This window comes from Condylostylus longicornis, unplaced genomic scaffold, assembly GCF_029603195.1.
Source record: "Condylostylus longicornis isolate FDR11 unplaced genomic scaffold, ASM2960319v2 ptg000003l, whole genome shotgun sequence".
Taxonomy (NCBI): Eukaryota; Metazoa; Arthropoda; class Insecta; order Diptera; family Dolichopodidae; genus Condylostylus; species Condylostylus longicornis.
In genome coordinates, this window is record NW_026577972.1 from 440,550 (window position 1) to 458,884 (window position 18,335).

At 26.2% G+C, this 18,335-nt stretch overlaps 1 protein-coding gene across 3 annotated transcripts; it reads right to left on the reverse strand.

The window, feature by feature from the left end:
- Nucleotides 1-227: 227 nt before the first annotated feature.
- On the reverse strand, nucleotides 228-16,457 carry LOC129605934 (plexin-B). Of its 3 annotated transcripts, XM_055515982.1 has the most exons (10): nucleotides 16,303-16,457; nucleotides 9,860-10,736; nucleotides 5,618-9,793; nucleotides 5,322-5,566; nucleotides 5,123-5,256; nucleotides 4,266-4,963; nucleotides 3,600-4,156; nucleotides 3,350-3,532; nucleotides 2,865-2,988; nucleotides 228-2,498 (listed from the first exon to the last, which is right to left on the reverse strand). In XM_055515982.1, exons 2-9 carry the CDS (start codon nucleotides 9,969-9,971, stop codon nucleotides 2,881-2,883), a joined length of 6,213 nt encoding a protein of 2,070 aa, XP_055371957.1. In that variant the 5' UTR covers nucleotides 9,972-10,736; nucleotides 16,303-16,457; the 3' UTR covers nucleotides 228-2,498; nucleotides 2,865-2,880. The 3 variants fall into 3 exon arrangements, with proteins under 3 accessions (XP_055371957.1, XP_055371941.1, XP_055371950.1); XM_055515966.1 differs by having other exon boundaries at nucleotides 5,322-9,793; XM_055515975.1 differs by having other exon boundaries at nucleotides 5,322-9,793; nucleotides 16,207-16,457.
- Between the last annotated feature and the right edge of the window lie 1,878 nt (nucleotides 16,458-18,335).

Here is an 18,335-nt window from a genome sequence, read left to right on the forward strand (position 1 = left end):
CGAGATTATGTGATATTTTGAGTAGTATGATTTTGATTACAATTTTTTGTTAAATGTTTTTTTTTTAAGCTTAAAAGAAACATTCAACAAAAACTTTTAACTGTAGCAATAATATAAGTAAATTATTAAATAAATAAAAATAAAAAATTGTAATTTCCTATAAATCTAAAAATGAAACAAAAACAATTACAGTAAAAATAATATTAATTTTTTCATTATTGGAGATTATTAATTTAATTCAGTTTTACAAAATGAGTATTTTTTTGTATTGTAATATTTTAAAAAAATATGGTTTCTTAAAACTTTAATTCTCTACATAAATATATTATATAATTAGCAGTATATTTTGATAATATAGTATAACCATGGCTTCAAATAGCATTAAAAGTATTGAATACAATTCACATACACAATTCAGCTTCATAGATTATAATTGCTGAAATATGTTGTACGTAGTATTATTGCAATTTGTGAAGTTGTGGTGAGTGTTTTATTGCCAGTACAATTAAAATATTTTTTTTAATGTAAAAAAAACTTATGAATAAGCACTCTCCTTGTTTTGAAAATTATTCAATTTAAAAAAACGATGTAGTATTTTGCAGTCTTTGAAAATGGAGTAATTATTGAAATTTAATTTTTCCTTTTTTCTTTTTGTGTATAATACTGATTAGAAAGATTACAAAATTAATAAAAAAAAAATGATAAAATACAAATAGTAATGCACTAAATAGAATTTACAGTTCCTTTTACAAAAAAATTTTTTGTTCGATTAGTATATAGTTATTTTTCCATGTAAACTAGTTTTGTGTGTGAAATTTTTACAATTATATTTAATTTTAATATAGTTTCTGGATAATATTGTTTAAAGTTTTATATGAAAGAGCACCCAAGAGTTTCAATTTTTCTTTTTTTTTTTGTTGTGCGAATAACAAACAGCACACTTGTTAGGCAGAAAAATCTATATTAGCCTATCTACAGATTATTGTTTTTAAAAATTTACAGCAGCTGTTATTCTATATTAAAATTTTCGATTTTGGTCTATCGAAATCTCTTAAAAATTTTTCCTCGAATGCTATTTTGATTTATTTTTTGCCGCCTTGTAGAGTCACTTGTATTTTGCTTTTTCTTTCTGATTCCGTTTAGATTTTAAAACTCTTATTTCAACAAAAGTTTTCTTAAAGCATAAAAGATAAGTGTTATTTAATTTTATCAAAGTATACTAGAATTAAATTAACATATTTTTTTAAAATAAAATAATTAGATAAGCATATAGCATAGATAAAAAAAATTTTTTATAAGTTCACACAAGTTTTTTTTCGTTTTTTTTTCTTTTTTTTTCAAATAAATGTTTTACTTTTGTTTTTTTTTCGTAGTTAACGTTTAAGAATTTTAATAGGGTGGAGAGTTTTTTTTGGTAATACTGTTCAACCCCTTTAGTTCAACTGGTGTCTGAACTCAATAATCAATATCAACCAAATAGGAAAAATCCTAACTATGTATCTTCAATAAGCACATTTTCATGTAATAATCATTCACAAATATCCTTTAAGATTATGCAAAATATTACAAAGTATTTCACTACAAAAATGAAGGGTGAATGTTTTTTCGAAGAAAATTACTAGAGTTTTTGAATAATATTCTTATTATCATTCTAATACGAATATCTGTCAACAAAATAAGAGTGTAGTTTGTGTTTGATAAGTATTCAATTTAGACAATATTGTTTAAGGCATTATAAAAAATCTACATTAATATTTTACAATTAATGGCAAAATTAAAAACAACATTCCTACAGAATTCCTATATTCAATAATAATAAATAAATATTAAAAATATGGCTTTTAGGGCCCAAATTATAAATAATTACAATGTATTACACAAACCAGGCCCGGTAATAATTAAATTAACACTAATAAAGTTTTGCAAAAATTAATTGTGCTTACTATTTTTTTTGTTTAACTTAAATGATTTCAATGAACTTCAACTAATTAGTTAATTTTAGCTAATAAATTATTTTATTTTTAACTAATGTAGTAATTTTATATTAATTAATAAGCCCTACTAGTTGAACCGCTGAAGGGGAAAGAAGAGGAGAGAGTTCTTTGAGAAAATTTAATTTTTGTTAAAATTGAAAAATCATCTATTTTGATCTTTCATTTTTTTTGCGTATCTCTTATAATTATAACGTTACATAGATGAAATTCTTATTAGCACTTTTTATAATTAAAATTAAAATTTTTTCAATAATTTTTTTTTTGGCGTATTCACTTTCCTTTTTCATTTTTCATTTTTTTTTTACTTATTTTTTTATTTTTAATTTTAGTATTTCACCAACAAGCGTTGTAAATCAGTCGTTGACGACGTCAATGGCAAATTTGAGATAACTATTTTGTCATCCGAAATTTTATAATTACTATTAAAATTCATATTATTTGTGTTATCGGTTTTACTAAATAAATGATAGTCTTTATTAATGTAATCATTTGAGTAGAACATTTCTGTAATTTCAACAAAAAAAATTATTGAATAACAAAGAAGAAAATAAAGAAGAAGATGATGAAAATAAATATATTAAATACCATATTTTTTAATAAATTTATATGATTTTTAATTTTTTTATTAAACTTAAGTAAATTTAATAATCTATTTAAGTATCACAAATACATATACTATATACATAGGTAAGAAATGGCAAAAAAATAAATTATCATTTATTTTATCCGTTTATGTTTATAATATTACAAATAATTCTAAATGGCATTAATTTTAATGGAATAATTTATTATTATTTTTTTTGGTACTTAATATACATATATGGAAATATTAAATTTATTATGTAATTAATATTCAATCTAATAACTTACTAATTAAATCTTGATGTCAGCAGGCTGAAGTTTCTTCTCCATCTAATGTGCATGCAACATTTTCTAACTTATGAGCTAAATGCATTTTTTTGCAGTTTTGATCTACCTCTAGTGTATTCATAATCTATAGAATAAATTAAATATTAAAAAATATAAACAAACTTCAAAAAATTTTTTTTTCTCAATGGTTGATAATTTTTCCGAAATGTAATTCTTCTTTTTTTTTATTGGTATGAAAAGAAAACTTCCTTTTATTCGGAATAAAATACTTTTTTATTTTTTGCTAATATATTTCGTGCGCTACATACGCACTTTATCAAAACTGATTTTTTTCAAAGAAGCTGAAAAGAAAATCAGCTTTGATAAAGTGCGCACGAAAGATATTAGCAAAAAATAAAAAAGTATTTTATTCCGAATAAAAGGAAGTTTTCTTTTCATACCCATAAAAAAAAAAGAATAAACAAACTTTTTTAATCGCTAATTACCTGATCTCTATATTTTGTAACATAAATATATAATTCTTTTAATGCTGCTATCGTATCGAATTCTTCATTTTGTTGTACAGATAATTGTTGCATTGCTGTCCCCATTTCTTGATCGCTAATTTGTGGTAAATTTGCCACTTCACTATAAAATTGTTTTACCATTTCTCTATATTGTGGAATATCCTTAATTATTCAAAAAAAAAATAAATACATTAATAAGAAAGAAAAAAAATCATTGTTTTTTTTGTACTTTTGCAAATAATAATTTATTCGATGGCGAATCTTTCCCTAACCGATGTTCGGTTGTTGAACAAGCATCCATAAATGTTTGCGCTATTACGCTAAGGCAGGCATCGACTGTTGTCGTTTTGTTTATATCAAATATGAAATCTGGATTTTTAATGAAATTAACCCAAAAACGTAAAGGAAGACTATTCGATTTCCATGCATGAACAATTTCTTGATCATTAATACCATGTCGTTTAGCTGCTTCATCTAATAAATCAAATAACCATTTAACAGCCGGTGGCAATTCTTCATTAACTGTTAATATTGTTGCAAAAAAATCATCAACAAATTTTTGTATTGTACCCTTAGTTGCTAATAAACGTGTTAAAAATATTTCTGGTATAGCTTTATGTGTACGTTCTGTTGATGTTGTTTGAGCTGATACAGCTGAATTTTTCAAATTCATATGATGATCAGCTACCATTGGTTTTACTAAATGAAATATTCTTGGTTGTTGTAAACCAGATTCTAAGTCACCGTTTATAATTATGTGTGATTGTGAATTATTGATGTAATAAACTTAAATTTAAAAAAAAATATATACAAATAACATTTTAAAAAAAGCAATATATTAAAGATTAGAAAAGGAATATTATAAGTTTATTATATCTATAATTAATTGACTTACAATTATTATGATAAGGTTGATGTTTACCATATGTAATATTATAACTATCATTTTGTCTTGCAATTAATGACATCACAGCTGACTCCTTAACGCCATAATGAGCTAATGTATTTAAACGTTTCCAACCATTAATTGTTTTTGTTGTTAAATCTTCATCTTGTAATGTTAAATGACCACCCCTACCATGTCGCCATTCCAAATCAACTTCGTGAATAGATGGACGCATTGAAAATGGTGTGTTTTTAAATAATGCATCTAAAATTTTTGATTTTACTTGGGATATTGTATCCCAATCCAATACTTTACATTGTACTTTTTCATCTAAATCATCTTGTACAATATGTAATGTTACAACTGAATGCTCAATTTGCTCACGCAATAAACGTTCTTCAGACAATGAATATCTTGCGTCATTTGTAACAGCATCAACTAATCCTTTTTCAATTTGATGTTTAATAGCTTTAAATAGCAAGAATAAAGATGAACCAGCATATTCTTTCAAATAATCGTACATGCATATTGCCATGTAATTTGTAAGCATTTTCTCAACAACACTTTCGGTGCGACGTAACATTAGTTGGGGATGTTTTGTCATCACAGATTTGTCAATTAGACGGAGTAATAAACATTTTAATATTTCAGTTGCGTATTCCATTTTATTCATAAGAACTATCATTAAAAGTGATGCTACATTTACTCTGAAAATTAAAAAAAAAGGTATGTTTGCCCTTTATTTTTTGAAGAAAGTGGACAAAATTACGAGTATAAATACGGAATACGTATTTTATACAAACGACTGATTTTTAACTCTAAGTTTTATTTTTTTTGTTTAACTAAATTTTTTATTTTTAACTTACTTGTCACGTATGTTAAATGATTTTTGTGCTTCTAAAGTTTCTATAAAAGCTAGCACAAAGTACTTATTGCTTATTAATAGCTCAAATTGAATCATTGCTGTATCATAATTTGTTCTTGGTGTATTTAAACGTAACTATTAATATAAATTTAACAATTATAGTTTAAAAAATTCAAATTATATAAAATACTTTTACATACTTTAGGTGAATTTAACACTGGATGATCCGAAACACCAGGAAAGAACACTTTCATTATGTAATTAACATGATCTAATGTTGGTATTCCAGTACTTTCTAAATCGGCAGTTAAATCAGTCATATCGGTTTGTAATTCAGCAAAGGCTTGTTTGCATTCTAATCTAACATTACTTTCTAATGTATCCATTTGTATTTGTATACGTTTATATTCACGTTCAGCTTGTGTACTTTTTCTTCTATATACAACTAAGATAATAATTAATAGTATAACAATTATACAGATACCAAAAGCAATACCCCACATTGCATGAGAAAATATATATGGTTTTAATAAATCATATTTTAAGTAACCAATTGGAAAACGCAAATTTTTTCCCACTCTTACAACAACAAGCGGCAAATTTAATTGTGTTTCAATACCGAACTCATCTGTCGGTAACGGCTGTTGTTCAGGTGGTGTACATACTAATTGAGTTAAAGCTAAGCTAGTAACATTACATTGTTGTTGTCCAATTGTAACATTAACATCAGTTTCATCAGATGCGCCATTTAAATATTCACCTTCAATGACTAATGTATCACCTTTGTATAATTTCAAGCCATTAGGAAATGAAAAATATTTTGGATCATCAACATAAACTATTGTACTTCGAATACTTTGAAAATGTTTGCTTAAATCACGCACAGATTGTACATTATCCATTTTAAAGCCAATTTGCAAAATTAATTGGGTACCATGTATTTTCAATGCTGAAGCTGTGTCAGCTATATTATTATTATTGTTATGATTACTATTTCCGTTCCCAATTATTATACTGTTACCATTTGGCCCATTATTTATTGATGTCACTGGAATAGTTGAAGAGGGAGAGTTTTGTGTTCCTCCAATTACGGTTGAAAGAGAACGTGTTACTAATGAATTAAAATAACCAACTGTTGTAAATATATTATTCGAAAAATTACTTGTTGTATCACTAGATGTTGCCTGTACTGATGCTATACCTATGCTATTTTTTTCTTTAATACTATTACTATTATTATTATTATTACCATCATTTTTATAATAATTATTTGCTGAAAGACTTCGCTTTTTTAAACTAGTTAACGAAATATCTGATGTAGATGATATATCACCATTTGTCATCTGTAATTTTTCAATTATTTTCTTATACCTTAAAAACTTTTGATTTACAGGTGGTGAAGGACATTCCATTTGATTTGAATTAATAACAAAACATAACGATTTATTAATTTTTTCCTCATCATAATAAACTTCAATTTCTGGTTTTTGAATGGAGTCAAAATTTGTACCATGTATTGTAATCATTCTACCACCACTGCTGAAACTTCTTAATGGTTTTATTTGCATAATTCTTGGATCTTGTGTATAATTAAAAATACTGCATGTTGGTTGCTGTTGAATTTGATTATATCGATTAAATTGATTATAATTGTTTAAATTTTGATTATCAAAATTCGTACAACTGTAGGTTCGATTTGCACCATCAACTGATAGAGTTAACGTTCTAATAGATTCTGGTTGACGTGCAGCTGATGTTATACATGTTAATCTTGAATTTGATGCTTGTGTAATATTTATATTACATTCATAATCATCTAAATATGCACGTATTTTAGAACCAATATTTAAATATTTACCGTATAAAGTAACATGGGTTCCACCAGATTTCGGGCCTAATTTTGGTGTTAATCCTTCTAATTTAATATCCTTAAATTGAAAATGTACACTAGACTCTGTATAACCAGCTTCATTAATAACTTTTATTGGGGCTGTTAATTCGTGACCGACAGCTCCAGTACGACATTGAATTTTAACTGATATTTCGTAGTTTTCTAACTCACAGGGTATATTACCAATTGATATTTTACCACGAACATCTTCTTCCCGTATACCTAAATTACTACCTTCTACTGTTAGTAATGTACCACCTTCAATAGGTCCAGTCAAAGGTTTTATCATATCAATACGTGGTTTTGGACATTCATTTTTTCTATCAGCTAAGGAACATGATTCGTTATATTTACATTGAGTGCCACACCATGAGCATTGATACTTTGCATCACGAGTTACACATAAACTACAATCAGCATGTTCACGATGCGAACCTAACTGATCACATTTATACAAAATGATTTCAGCCGTATCAATATAGTGTTGTCGATTCCAAGTAACATCAACCTTCGCAACATATTCATTAGTTTTATTTTCATAAAAATACTCTGTTTTTTCGCACACAATAGTTTTTTGATTTTCCACACGAGCTGGTAGTAACATATGTGCACCCTCGATATGAACTGTACATAAAAATCCGCTATGCGCAGATTTAGGTTTTGGTAAATTAATGACGTCTAAACGTATTTCTTTCGGAACTTTAACTGGTAGCAAAATTGGTTGTGATGGTGATTTGATATGGGGACATATTTCTTCATTTAATATGACATTCTCCATATTTCGACATTGCTCCTGTTTATGTACACATTTATTGTCGAATATACACCAATTGCAATCCCACTGTGATTGTACACATTTACGGCATGTATTGTGACGGGAACAATCATAAAATGCAAATGATCTTGATACAAAATCTTTATTTGTTTCAGAACTACGTACTGATAATGGAACTAAAACATGATCTTGATCTAAATCAATATAAGGGCGTTGATTAATTGGCGGAGTAGAGCATGATAAACCATTTTCAATCACTTCAGCATCAATTGGGGTCGAATTACCAAATACACAACGATATTTAGCATTCAATGGTTCTGGTAAAGTTCTAATTATTAGTTGAACTTGAGTCAGTTCTGTTAAAGGAATTTTATCCGGAATAATTGATTCAAAATCAATACACTGCTGCCCACTACCTAATGATAGCCATCTTGCTGCACTTGTATCTTTTTGGCAAGCATTTCTTACTGTGCAGCGTTTTTCTAATGAACACCATCCACAAAAAGGATCTCTGGATTCTAAACAAGATGAACAATTTGTATAAATTGAACAGTGTTCAACACGCAGTTTCGTTATTTTTTTACGTGATAAAACATATAAGAAATCTTTTTTTGGTGACATCATTGTATCTGGTAAAATTTCATTACCGGGATCAACCAGAACTTCCTCATATTGACCAGGCATTTGTCCCGATATTAGAACTTTTTTTATTTTACCTGATTCTGTACCAAGGAATGCTAATGAATGAGGACCAGTTGTTGTTGCCGTTACAGATGTTATTGATTCATTTTCAAAATGAAATAGCGCATGTGCAGTGATTGGTGATACTCCACTAATTTTTAAGCCAACAGTACAAAAATTATAAACATTTCCAATACTACCAACAACTGGACATCTTCCATCATTTATTGTACCGCTTATGTAACCCAAATTCCTATCTTTAATTGTGCCATTAAAACACATATGTATATTTTCAATAAAAATTTCTTCAATTTCTTTTAAACTATATATACACATAGCTGATTTTGATTCAGGTTGGTTTGTTATTTCTTTTGATGGTGAAAATATTGTTACCAAAACATGATCATCTTTTTTTATACCTAATTGTTGCGCCAATTTTTGTCCTGCTACTGTTATTTTAGCATCACGCAATATATTATAGTCAATATTTGAATGAGTTGCCTGACATTGTATTGTTATTTCAGTGTAACTATCGTAATTTGAATCGGTTATACATATTCTAGCTAAACGTGTTATAAAACCAGCTTCTTCAGCTAAATGTGATTTCTTTTGTACAATAGCAAAATATGCATATTCAGATGAATTAAAGCCATATATATAATCAACTAAAAAATGATCACGATATTTAACATCAATATTAATAATTGACTGTTGTATTGAAAATTCAGCATAATTTAAATCATCTAATTTACGTGATGATATTGCTGGTACATCATGGCGATAATCACCAACATTTGTAAATGTTGTACCAACATACAATATGTCATCTTTTTGCCATGAATGATATTGTGATGGACCAATGAATGCATAAGTTGATGAATATTCATCATTTGCTGCCAATGTTATACCAATATACTGTGGTGATTCTGGAAATTTATATAAATCATATATTTCACAAGCACCCTGTCTAATACTACCGCATACAATTAATGTATCACCAATATAATTAACAATTAAAATTTTATTATGATTATTTGTTAATATTGTTTCAGCATCATCTGGACAACCACCTGTATGACATTGTGGTGAATCATGTTTTGGTCCAGTAATAGCTTGTGATAATACATTTAAATTATCATTTAATTGAAATATTTTATTTGTAGCACCAGCATAAAAAAATCCACGTTTTCTATCATATGCTAAATGTGTAAAATAACCAATATTATTATTAATACCACCATTAATACTGTTACCACCAGATGTAGAACCAGGAATATTTACAGCATTATTATTAATTGTTGGAATTGTAAATTGTGCAACAATATCTAAAAATCAAAATTTTAAATTTTAATTAAAATATAATGAAATACAACATAATTATGACCACAAACCTGATAGGCCATTTATAGGATGTTTTGTTTTTTGTTGAATTGTATTCGGTACAACATCTAAAAGCAATGAAGTTATTGCCATTAATCTGTATAATATTCTAAGGACGGACATATTTAGTTCTTTTTTTATTTGTTTTTGTATTTTATTTTTTATTTTTTAATTAGTAGTTTTTTTAACTTGTCTTTTTTTTTTACTTAATGTTTAACATTTTTTTTGTGCTTGACATAATTTTATATTTTTATTTTTTTTTAAATGAAAGTCTATTTGTATTTTCTTTATTAATTTCATCATTTCTAAAACTGAAGGATACACTCCGAGGCATTTTATCTTATTGCAATTAAAGGTTCTTAATTTAAGATTCAGTTCATATTTTAACTTTTTGCATAATTAAGTATTAATATTGTCTATACAAATTTTTTTCTATATATTTACGAAATTTTTCTATTTTTCCGTATTACACTTAAATATTATAAGATTTTTATTAATTACTTATGTGGAATCTATCTTTATTCATGTGCATTTAATTAAATACAGCATATTTAAACTTTGTTTTATTATACATAATATAAAAAATTTTTATAAATAACTACATCATATTATTAAATTTTATAAAAATAAGCATTTTTTTGTTTTATTTTAAATTAAAAGTTATTAAATAAGAATTAATTAATTGTTTTTTTCATAAATATACTAAAATGTACTGGAATGGTTATATTTCGTTTATGTACACATAAATAGCTAAAATTTACATAATATTTATTATGCAACCCTAAAAATTAAAATATGTATGTATAGTGGGAAATTTTTTATAATTTTTCTTTGTCTTCAATCTTAAGTATATCACCACCATCACCTCAAAAATAATGGTTTAAGTACCTAAAATGAAAAAAAACAAAACAATAAATGTATATATATAAACACATAAAAACGATGCATGTTATATAAAATATTTAATTAAAAAACAAAAAAAAAGAACATAGCCTAAAAGAAGAAAACTCGAACTGTAACCTAACGCTACTAACTTAACTTCAAACGTATAAAGAAATTATCCATAAGTTGTTCTCCGAATATTAAGTGCTAACCAGAATGAAATTAACTTGTCAAGAACATATCCAAAGCTATTAAAAACAGAACACGAGCGATTACACACGGTATGTCAAATCCTTAAATTAAACCTTTAAGTTTGAAGTAAAAATTAAATTATGACCAACAAACACCGTTTTTATAAAGTAATATTAAAAATAATTTATTTTAAACAAAACAACATTCAATTCATTTTATTAACAAAAAAAAAAATTAAAATAAAACAAAAAGTTTTGGTGATGTCAAATTCGAATTCGTACACTTTTAGTTATTCATGTGAACCATTTCCATCACTTAAAACTTATTGTTTACCTTATTCATTTAGTTTTTATGCATAACTGGCAAAATGGGTGGGAAATCTATGAGTTGTCGAACTCCACTAGAAAATGAATAGTTTTTTTTTATTTAATGAAGGAATTTCGTAACAGAAATAGGAGAAAATTTTAAAAGAAGGCACTCTAATATCTAGTAAGTATTAAAAAAATATAAAACTGAAGGAATTTCTAAAAAAAATCTAAGCGCAATTAAAATAGATAACCAACTTTTCAACTTTCATATACACTTACTATAATCAAATTTCGAAATTGGAGGGGGTTGTTTGGCATGGGATTGTTTCATTGCAGCAGGAGTAGGAAAATTAATATTTATTTATGGAATTATGAAATCCACAAAATATATTAACGTGTAAAAAAAAAGTGCCAAGAAAATGGGTCTGAAAATGAAGTTCATCTTTCAACAAAAAAACTACCCAAAATCACACAGCTTTAAATACCAGACTTTGACTGTTGTAAAATTGTTCTCACGAACCACAGAGCCTTCACGTGAATCCTATAAAGCTCAAAAAGCTCAAAAATTACAATATTAGAAACGCAAAAAGATATTAGAAAAATGTTTGAGACGAAAAGAATTAAAGGATTAAGATTTTACGAAAGTTGAATGTATACGAATACGAATTTGACAACACCGAAAATTCTTGTTTTATTTTTGTTAATAAAATGATTTGATTGTTATTTTGTTTTAAATAAATTATTTTTATCATTGCTTTATAAAAACTGTGTTTTTTTAGCATAATTTAATTTTTTCCTCTAAATTCAAAGAGAACTTAAAAAAACGAGGTGTACCAATACGGATTTAACATACTGTACATATTTAAATGGGAATGCCGAAAATTAAGTGAAATTACCATCGCGAATTCAACTGATGTCAATAAAATGAGTTCATTGAGAACAATTTGAAAAATTGTGCAGGTAATAGTAAAGCAATGTGGAAAACAATTCAGAAATATATAACCAAACCAAACAAAAATACAGTCATTAAAAGAATCCTATTGAATGATGTAGAAATAAACGAACCGATCAACATTTCGAATGAATTATGCTATGAATAACAAATTGGACTATCAAGGAATGAGCAAAAAACTAGTGATAGATTGCTTTCATTATTTGGGGGACATTTTAGTGCATATTATTAATTTGTCAATGAAGCAAGGAGTTTTTCCTTTAACATAGAAGGAAACTATAGTGAAGCCTATACCAAAACTAAATCGTCCAAAACTACCAAATGAGTTAAGACCAATTAACATGACACCACTTTATGAAAAAATTCTAAAACAGGTTATAAACTTACAACTACTTGAGTACTTGAATGAAAATAACATATTATGTAACGAACAGAGTGGATTCAGGGGGAACCATTCTTGCGAAACGGCACTCAATTTCGTTCTGTATGATTGGAAGCTGGCAAAAGAGAAAAATTTAGTTATAGCAGCAATATTCTTCGATTTCAAAAAGGCATTTGAAACCGTTGACCGTAATATTTTGCTGGCGATATGGTATGGAAGAATATGGTATATGTGACACCGAATTGGATTGGTTCGAGTTATTTAAGAGGCAGAACGCAAAGAACTAATGTAGATGGTTATTTATCACGCTCTGAATTAATTGGTAATGGAGTTCCACAAGGAACAATACTAGGAGTATTGTGTTTCTTACTTTAGATAAATGACATCAAATCATGCATTACGGTGGGTAAAATAGTATTGTTTGCAGATGATACACTCATTTACACAATTGGCCGTAATGCACAAGAATGTTGCAATAGAATGAATGCAGATTTGCAAAATTTGTTTAAATGGTTATGTATGAATAAATTAAAATTAAACTTAGATAAAACGAAATGTATGATACTTAATTATAGAATCAACGATGTTGTCAGCATTAAAATAAATAATGAAGAAATTGAAAGTGTAGCAAAAATTAAATATTTGGAGGTACAGATTGACAATAAATTGAGTCTAGATAATCATGCGGAATATATTAGCAGTAAAATCAGTCAAAAAACTTGGTTATCTTGGAAGAATTAAAAGCAGTCTAACATCGAACTGTGTTCTAACAATATAATAACAGTATGATTTTACCACATCTTGATTACTGTTCTTCATTATTATTTTTGTGTAGCGAAACAAAAAAAAGTAGACTCCAAATTTTGCAAAATAAAGATGTGCGTATCCTTTTACAATGTGGCAGAAGAACAAATATAAACTACATGTTGGATCAATTAAAGTAGATGTCAATAAGGCAAAGACTTAATTTTAACACTTTGGTTTTTGTATTCAAAATGAAAAATAATTTATTACCGATTTATCTAAGCAGTCTACTGAGTTATGTGGGTGATACTGTGGCATATAATTTGAAGTCAGCAAACTTATTTCGGCTTCTACTGTTTATAAGAAATAAAACTCAAAATAATATCTTTTATAAGGGTCTTCAATTGTTCAATGAACTACCTCCAGAAATTCGTAACAAAAATTATGTTGATAGCTTTAAAAGAATTTTGATTACATATTTAATACACAATGAAATTTAAATTATTTATTGTTAATGAGCTTTTTTTAAGCCTTAATGAATTTTTTACTCAAATTTTGAAACAGATTGTACATATATTAAATTTTGATTTTAAATATTATTGTTCTTAAGTAATTTTATATTGATTCTAAGCATTTATTATATTTTTAATATGCACAGATTTCTTAACTAAATTTTAAAATTATTTATTGAACTAAATTTTTAAATAGTATTTTGTACTAATAAAGGGAAAAAAAAATACCTAAAATCTTATTTTGCAGCTGGAAATTTTTTTTTTAGAACCGCCGTTGCCGTTTACCGCTTAAGTACTGTTTTTACAATCATTCTGACCGAGATAATATTTAAGTACCTAACGGGATAATTTGACAAGAATTATAATATTTATTTTAACATTTTCATTTTATTTAAGACATGGTATACAATTTACTTATGTAAATATTTATTTAAAACATATGTATGTAGGTACCTGATCCATTTCTAAATACATATGGATAATATAAATTTTGAGATGTGATATAATTAGGTACATAATACTAATTTCTTTATAATTTCAATAAAAAACATTAATAATAATTATAGTCCCATCAAAATTTAATCCTACCAAGTTTGATAATTTGTAATGTTGTTACAAACAAAAATACATTCTATATTATGAACTCATAATTTCATGCACACATCTATATGTTTATAAATACATGTTACCATTTTAAACACATCTATTATATGAACAGTAATGAGGATTTACAATTAAAAAAAAATACATATATGCATACACATTTGTATATATATTTAAGAAGAAGGACTCGTCGGTCGGTAGAAGTTCAATAACATTTCTTTTGAAAAACAAAACAAAAAAAAAATAAATCAAAGACTTACTTGACTTTATAATTACAAAAACACAAGCAAAGATTCATATTACAAAAAAAAAAAGAATCTCAACAATCTTTCGAGTTTTGAAACATTTATGAAAATAAAACTTAAATAAAGAGAGAAGTTATAATACTCTTATAACATGTTATGTTAAAAATATTGGTAAATTTTTTATATTTATGACAAAATTTAGAAATATTGTTATGTTGAAAATTAAATATGAAGTTTTAAATATGAAATTTTACTATTGAGAAACATTAAACACACTGTGTTTCTTTTATCGTAATAAAATTCTCTCTGTTTTTGTTTTATTTTTATCTCTTTCATGTTTTCTTAATTTCTTTTACCTCTTTTGCTCTTCTTTCTTTTATTTAACACAAAACATAAAACAAAAAAAAATTTTGTTTCGTTCTCTTCTAGCGTCAATAAACTAAACACAAACATATATAAATTGCACATTTGAAAGAAAACTAACAGTATTCGAAAACTTTCAGAATTTTAAAGAAAATTTTCCCTGGACTTTAAAAAAAAGCAGTCAGTAATGAATGAAATTGAAAATTGCTAATGAATTGAAATGTAAAGGTCCATACAAATTGATTGTTGCTACTTCACCATTTTTTCGAATACGAAAATTGAATTAAATGAATTTGTAATTTTTGTGGTGCTGAAACTTGAAATTTATTTATAAGACTAGTTTTGTTGCTGATTAGAAAAAGATTCATTAATTAAAAAATTAAAATCAAAATAACCTTTTTTGAATTTTAAAAGTTTGAAGGGTTAAAGTTTTACTACGTTAAATCATCAACTGTTACAATGGTTTGTCACAATGTACCATTTTATTTTCATTGTCGAATTCTTATGAGTGCACTTTTAATTTGTTTCGTGAAAGTCAGAATTTTTAAAATGTTTTGTCGGGAAAATCTTAATTAAACATTGAAATGTTGCTAACGTCTTATTTTGTTGTGAGAAATTCAGAAATCTTAATATCGCAACACTAATTATCGCCAATCTTTCAACTCTATAAATTTTTTTGTTATTGTGTTCTTCTTGCATATGTGCAAATTATATATATTTACAAATATAACAATTTACAATGGCTCTACGAGAATATTATAAAAGTATATATGTGTGCACGTGTATATGTGTACTTATTAAAAATATGACAATTAAAGAAATGAAATCCTCGCTTTTTAGCGTGTTTTTTCTTCGTTATTGTTGTTTGGATGCTAAATTAAAGTCTTATTTTTTAAAATTTCAATAAAAAAATAATGAAATAAAATTTTTTTAAAAACACCCTTTCATTGTTTTTTTAAGAACTTTTTGACAAAAAAAACCTTACAAGGAAAAAATTCCCTTTTTTTTTTTTGAAATTTCAAACAATACCAATGTATTTCTTTTTTTTTGTACTTTTTCTTCTTTTTTCTGAATAAATCTCAATCAATAAAATAAAACAGAAAAATTTTTAGCTCTACAGTTAGTACAAGAGCATAAATTTAAAATAATTATTTTTTAACATTTTCAAAACTCACGTTTAAAATTTTCTGATTTATTTAAGAACTAAAAAAAGAACACCAAATTTCAAACCCATACCAACCCCAAATTTTCTTAAAATATGAAAAGCTTACATTTGAATTTCATAAAATTCTTTTTTTTTTTTATATTTTACACAAAGTACACAAATTGTATGAAATTTGAAAAAAAAATCTTATTTAGAAATCTTGTTTTTAATTTTTCTCTTTCGCAAAAAGTTTTTTAATTTTTTCACACAATTTATTTTACACTACACAGTACACACATTTAAGGCAAATACTGTCAATTAATATTAAAATGACAATTTAACATAGAAATTCAAAATGTAATAGAATATTTGATTTGTAAATGTCAATATCATAAATTTTATGTTTTATATTCTTTTATGCAAACAAGGGCTGGAATTAGAAGGAAGACGAAATAAAAGTAATTCACAAATTCAAAAAGGCTAGGGGTGTATAATCCGTTGAAATTTTTGATATCATTTTTGAGAGAAGAACGTGAAGAAATATTTTCGAACAAAAACTATGCAATTGTTATATAATACTTTAATATGTAAATATCTAGGATTCAGGAAGAAATGTAATTTTGCAAGTACTGCTCGATTGTAATATCTAATCAACTAAACTATTGCGTCAACTCAAATCGATTGCGTTATCTAAATATTGCAATCGGTTTGTAAACTATTTGATTGTTTAAATGCAGGTGATTGCACAGTTGCATGCGTGCGCGTTTGAATATTAAACTATGGAATACAAACATGCAATCAAACAGTTGGAAAACTGAAAATTACGTGTCTGCCTGAACACTTAATTTCTATAAAATGACTGTTACAATAGACGAAGTATGCGCATACACAAAAAAAAAAACAACATTTAACGCAACGAATTAGAAATACTAAAGGAACGAGCATCTTGAAAAAACAATAAAACCAAAATTTTCTAGTCCTCTCTTTCTTCGTTCCGAGTATTGTCAAAATCATAACAGGAGTGAAGAAGGATAAGTTAAAAATTTTGTTATAACTATATTTTGCACTATTGAATAAATATTTCTTTTAATTATTGAAATGAATGAACTTTTTCAGGTCAAGATTTTTTATTACCTTTTTAATTTCGTGTTTTTTGATCTTTTTAATAAGAAAATCCATCTGAAGAGGTGCTTCTAAAAACTTGGTTAAAATGTTTGGAAGAAAAGTTTTCTCCAGGTGTAAAGCGAAGGTATTTATGGGCGGACTATATATTGCTGAAACTGCAATAGGACCAGCCCAATCTTCTATTACAATACTGGTTGCTTGTATATGACCCGTTATATATATATTTATTTCCTGGTGTTTGATGTTTTTTCTTATTAAAATTCCGGAGCCACCATGAGCTTTGCCGTTTGGATGATTTGTAAAATAAAGTAAATATGTAGTTGTATATATAAATATTGCAATGTTGTTTTCATTCATAAATGTTTTAAGTTCGTTTCTGTGTAGACTAAGGCTGTTTGTATTCCAATGAAGAATGAAGAATTATTCAGTAACGATGTAAAAGCATTTATAACCATGTATTCAGTTTTTTTTTTGCGTTGATAGTTAGTTTTTGATATTCTATCTACAACTTAATCTTTTCAACTTCACGAATCATTTTTAATTGCAACTTACAATAATTTTTAGCGCCGAAAATAAAACAAACATCATCAGCGTATAGTACTATTTTAGCATCTATTTTAGTGTCAGCTATATCGTCTATGAATATTTTAAAAAGTATTAGACCTAAAATACTCTCCGGTGCAACACCAAAGTTTACTATTTTTTTGACGCTTGTGTCAAAAGGGGATCGTTTAAAAATGAGTTGAATCTTTAGTAAAACCTTAATACCGTCCCTGTAGATTTTTTTCAGTAAAATGTTATGATCAACAGTATCGACAGATTTTGTTAAGTCAATAAAAAGAATTAATACTATTTTTATCTCATCTTTTAATTTTTGTACGTTATCACATCAATTACTGCTGACTCTGTATTTGACTTTTCCCTGAATCATTTTTCTATTTGAATTCTAGCATTTTTAATAAACTTGTACTATTTTAGTTTACAATTTTCTGGTCAATCTTAAATATTATACTAGCATAAACTTAGCCATTCTAT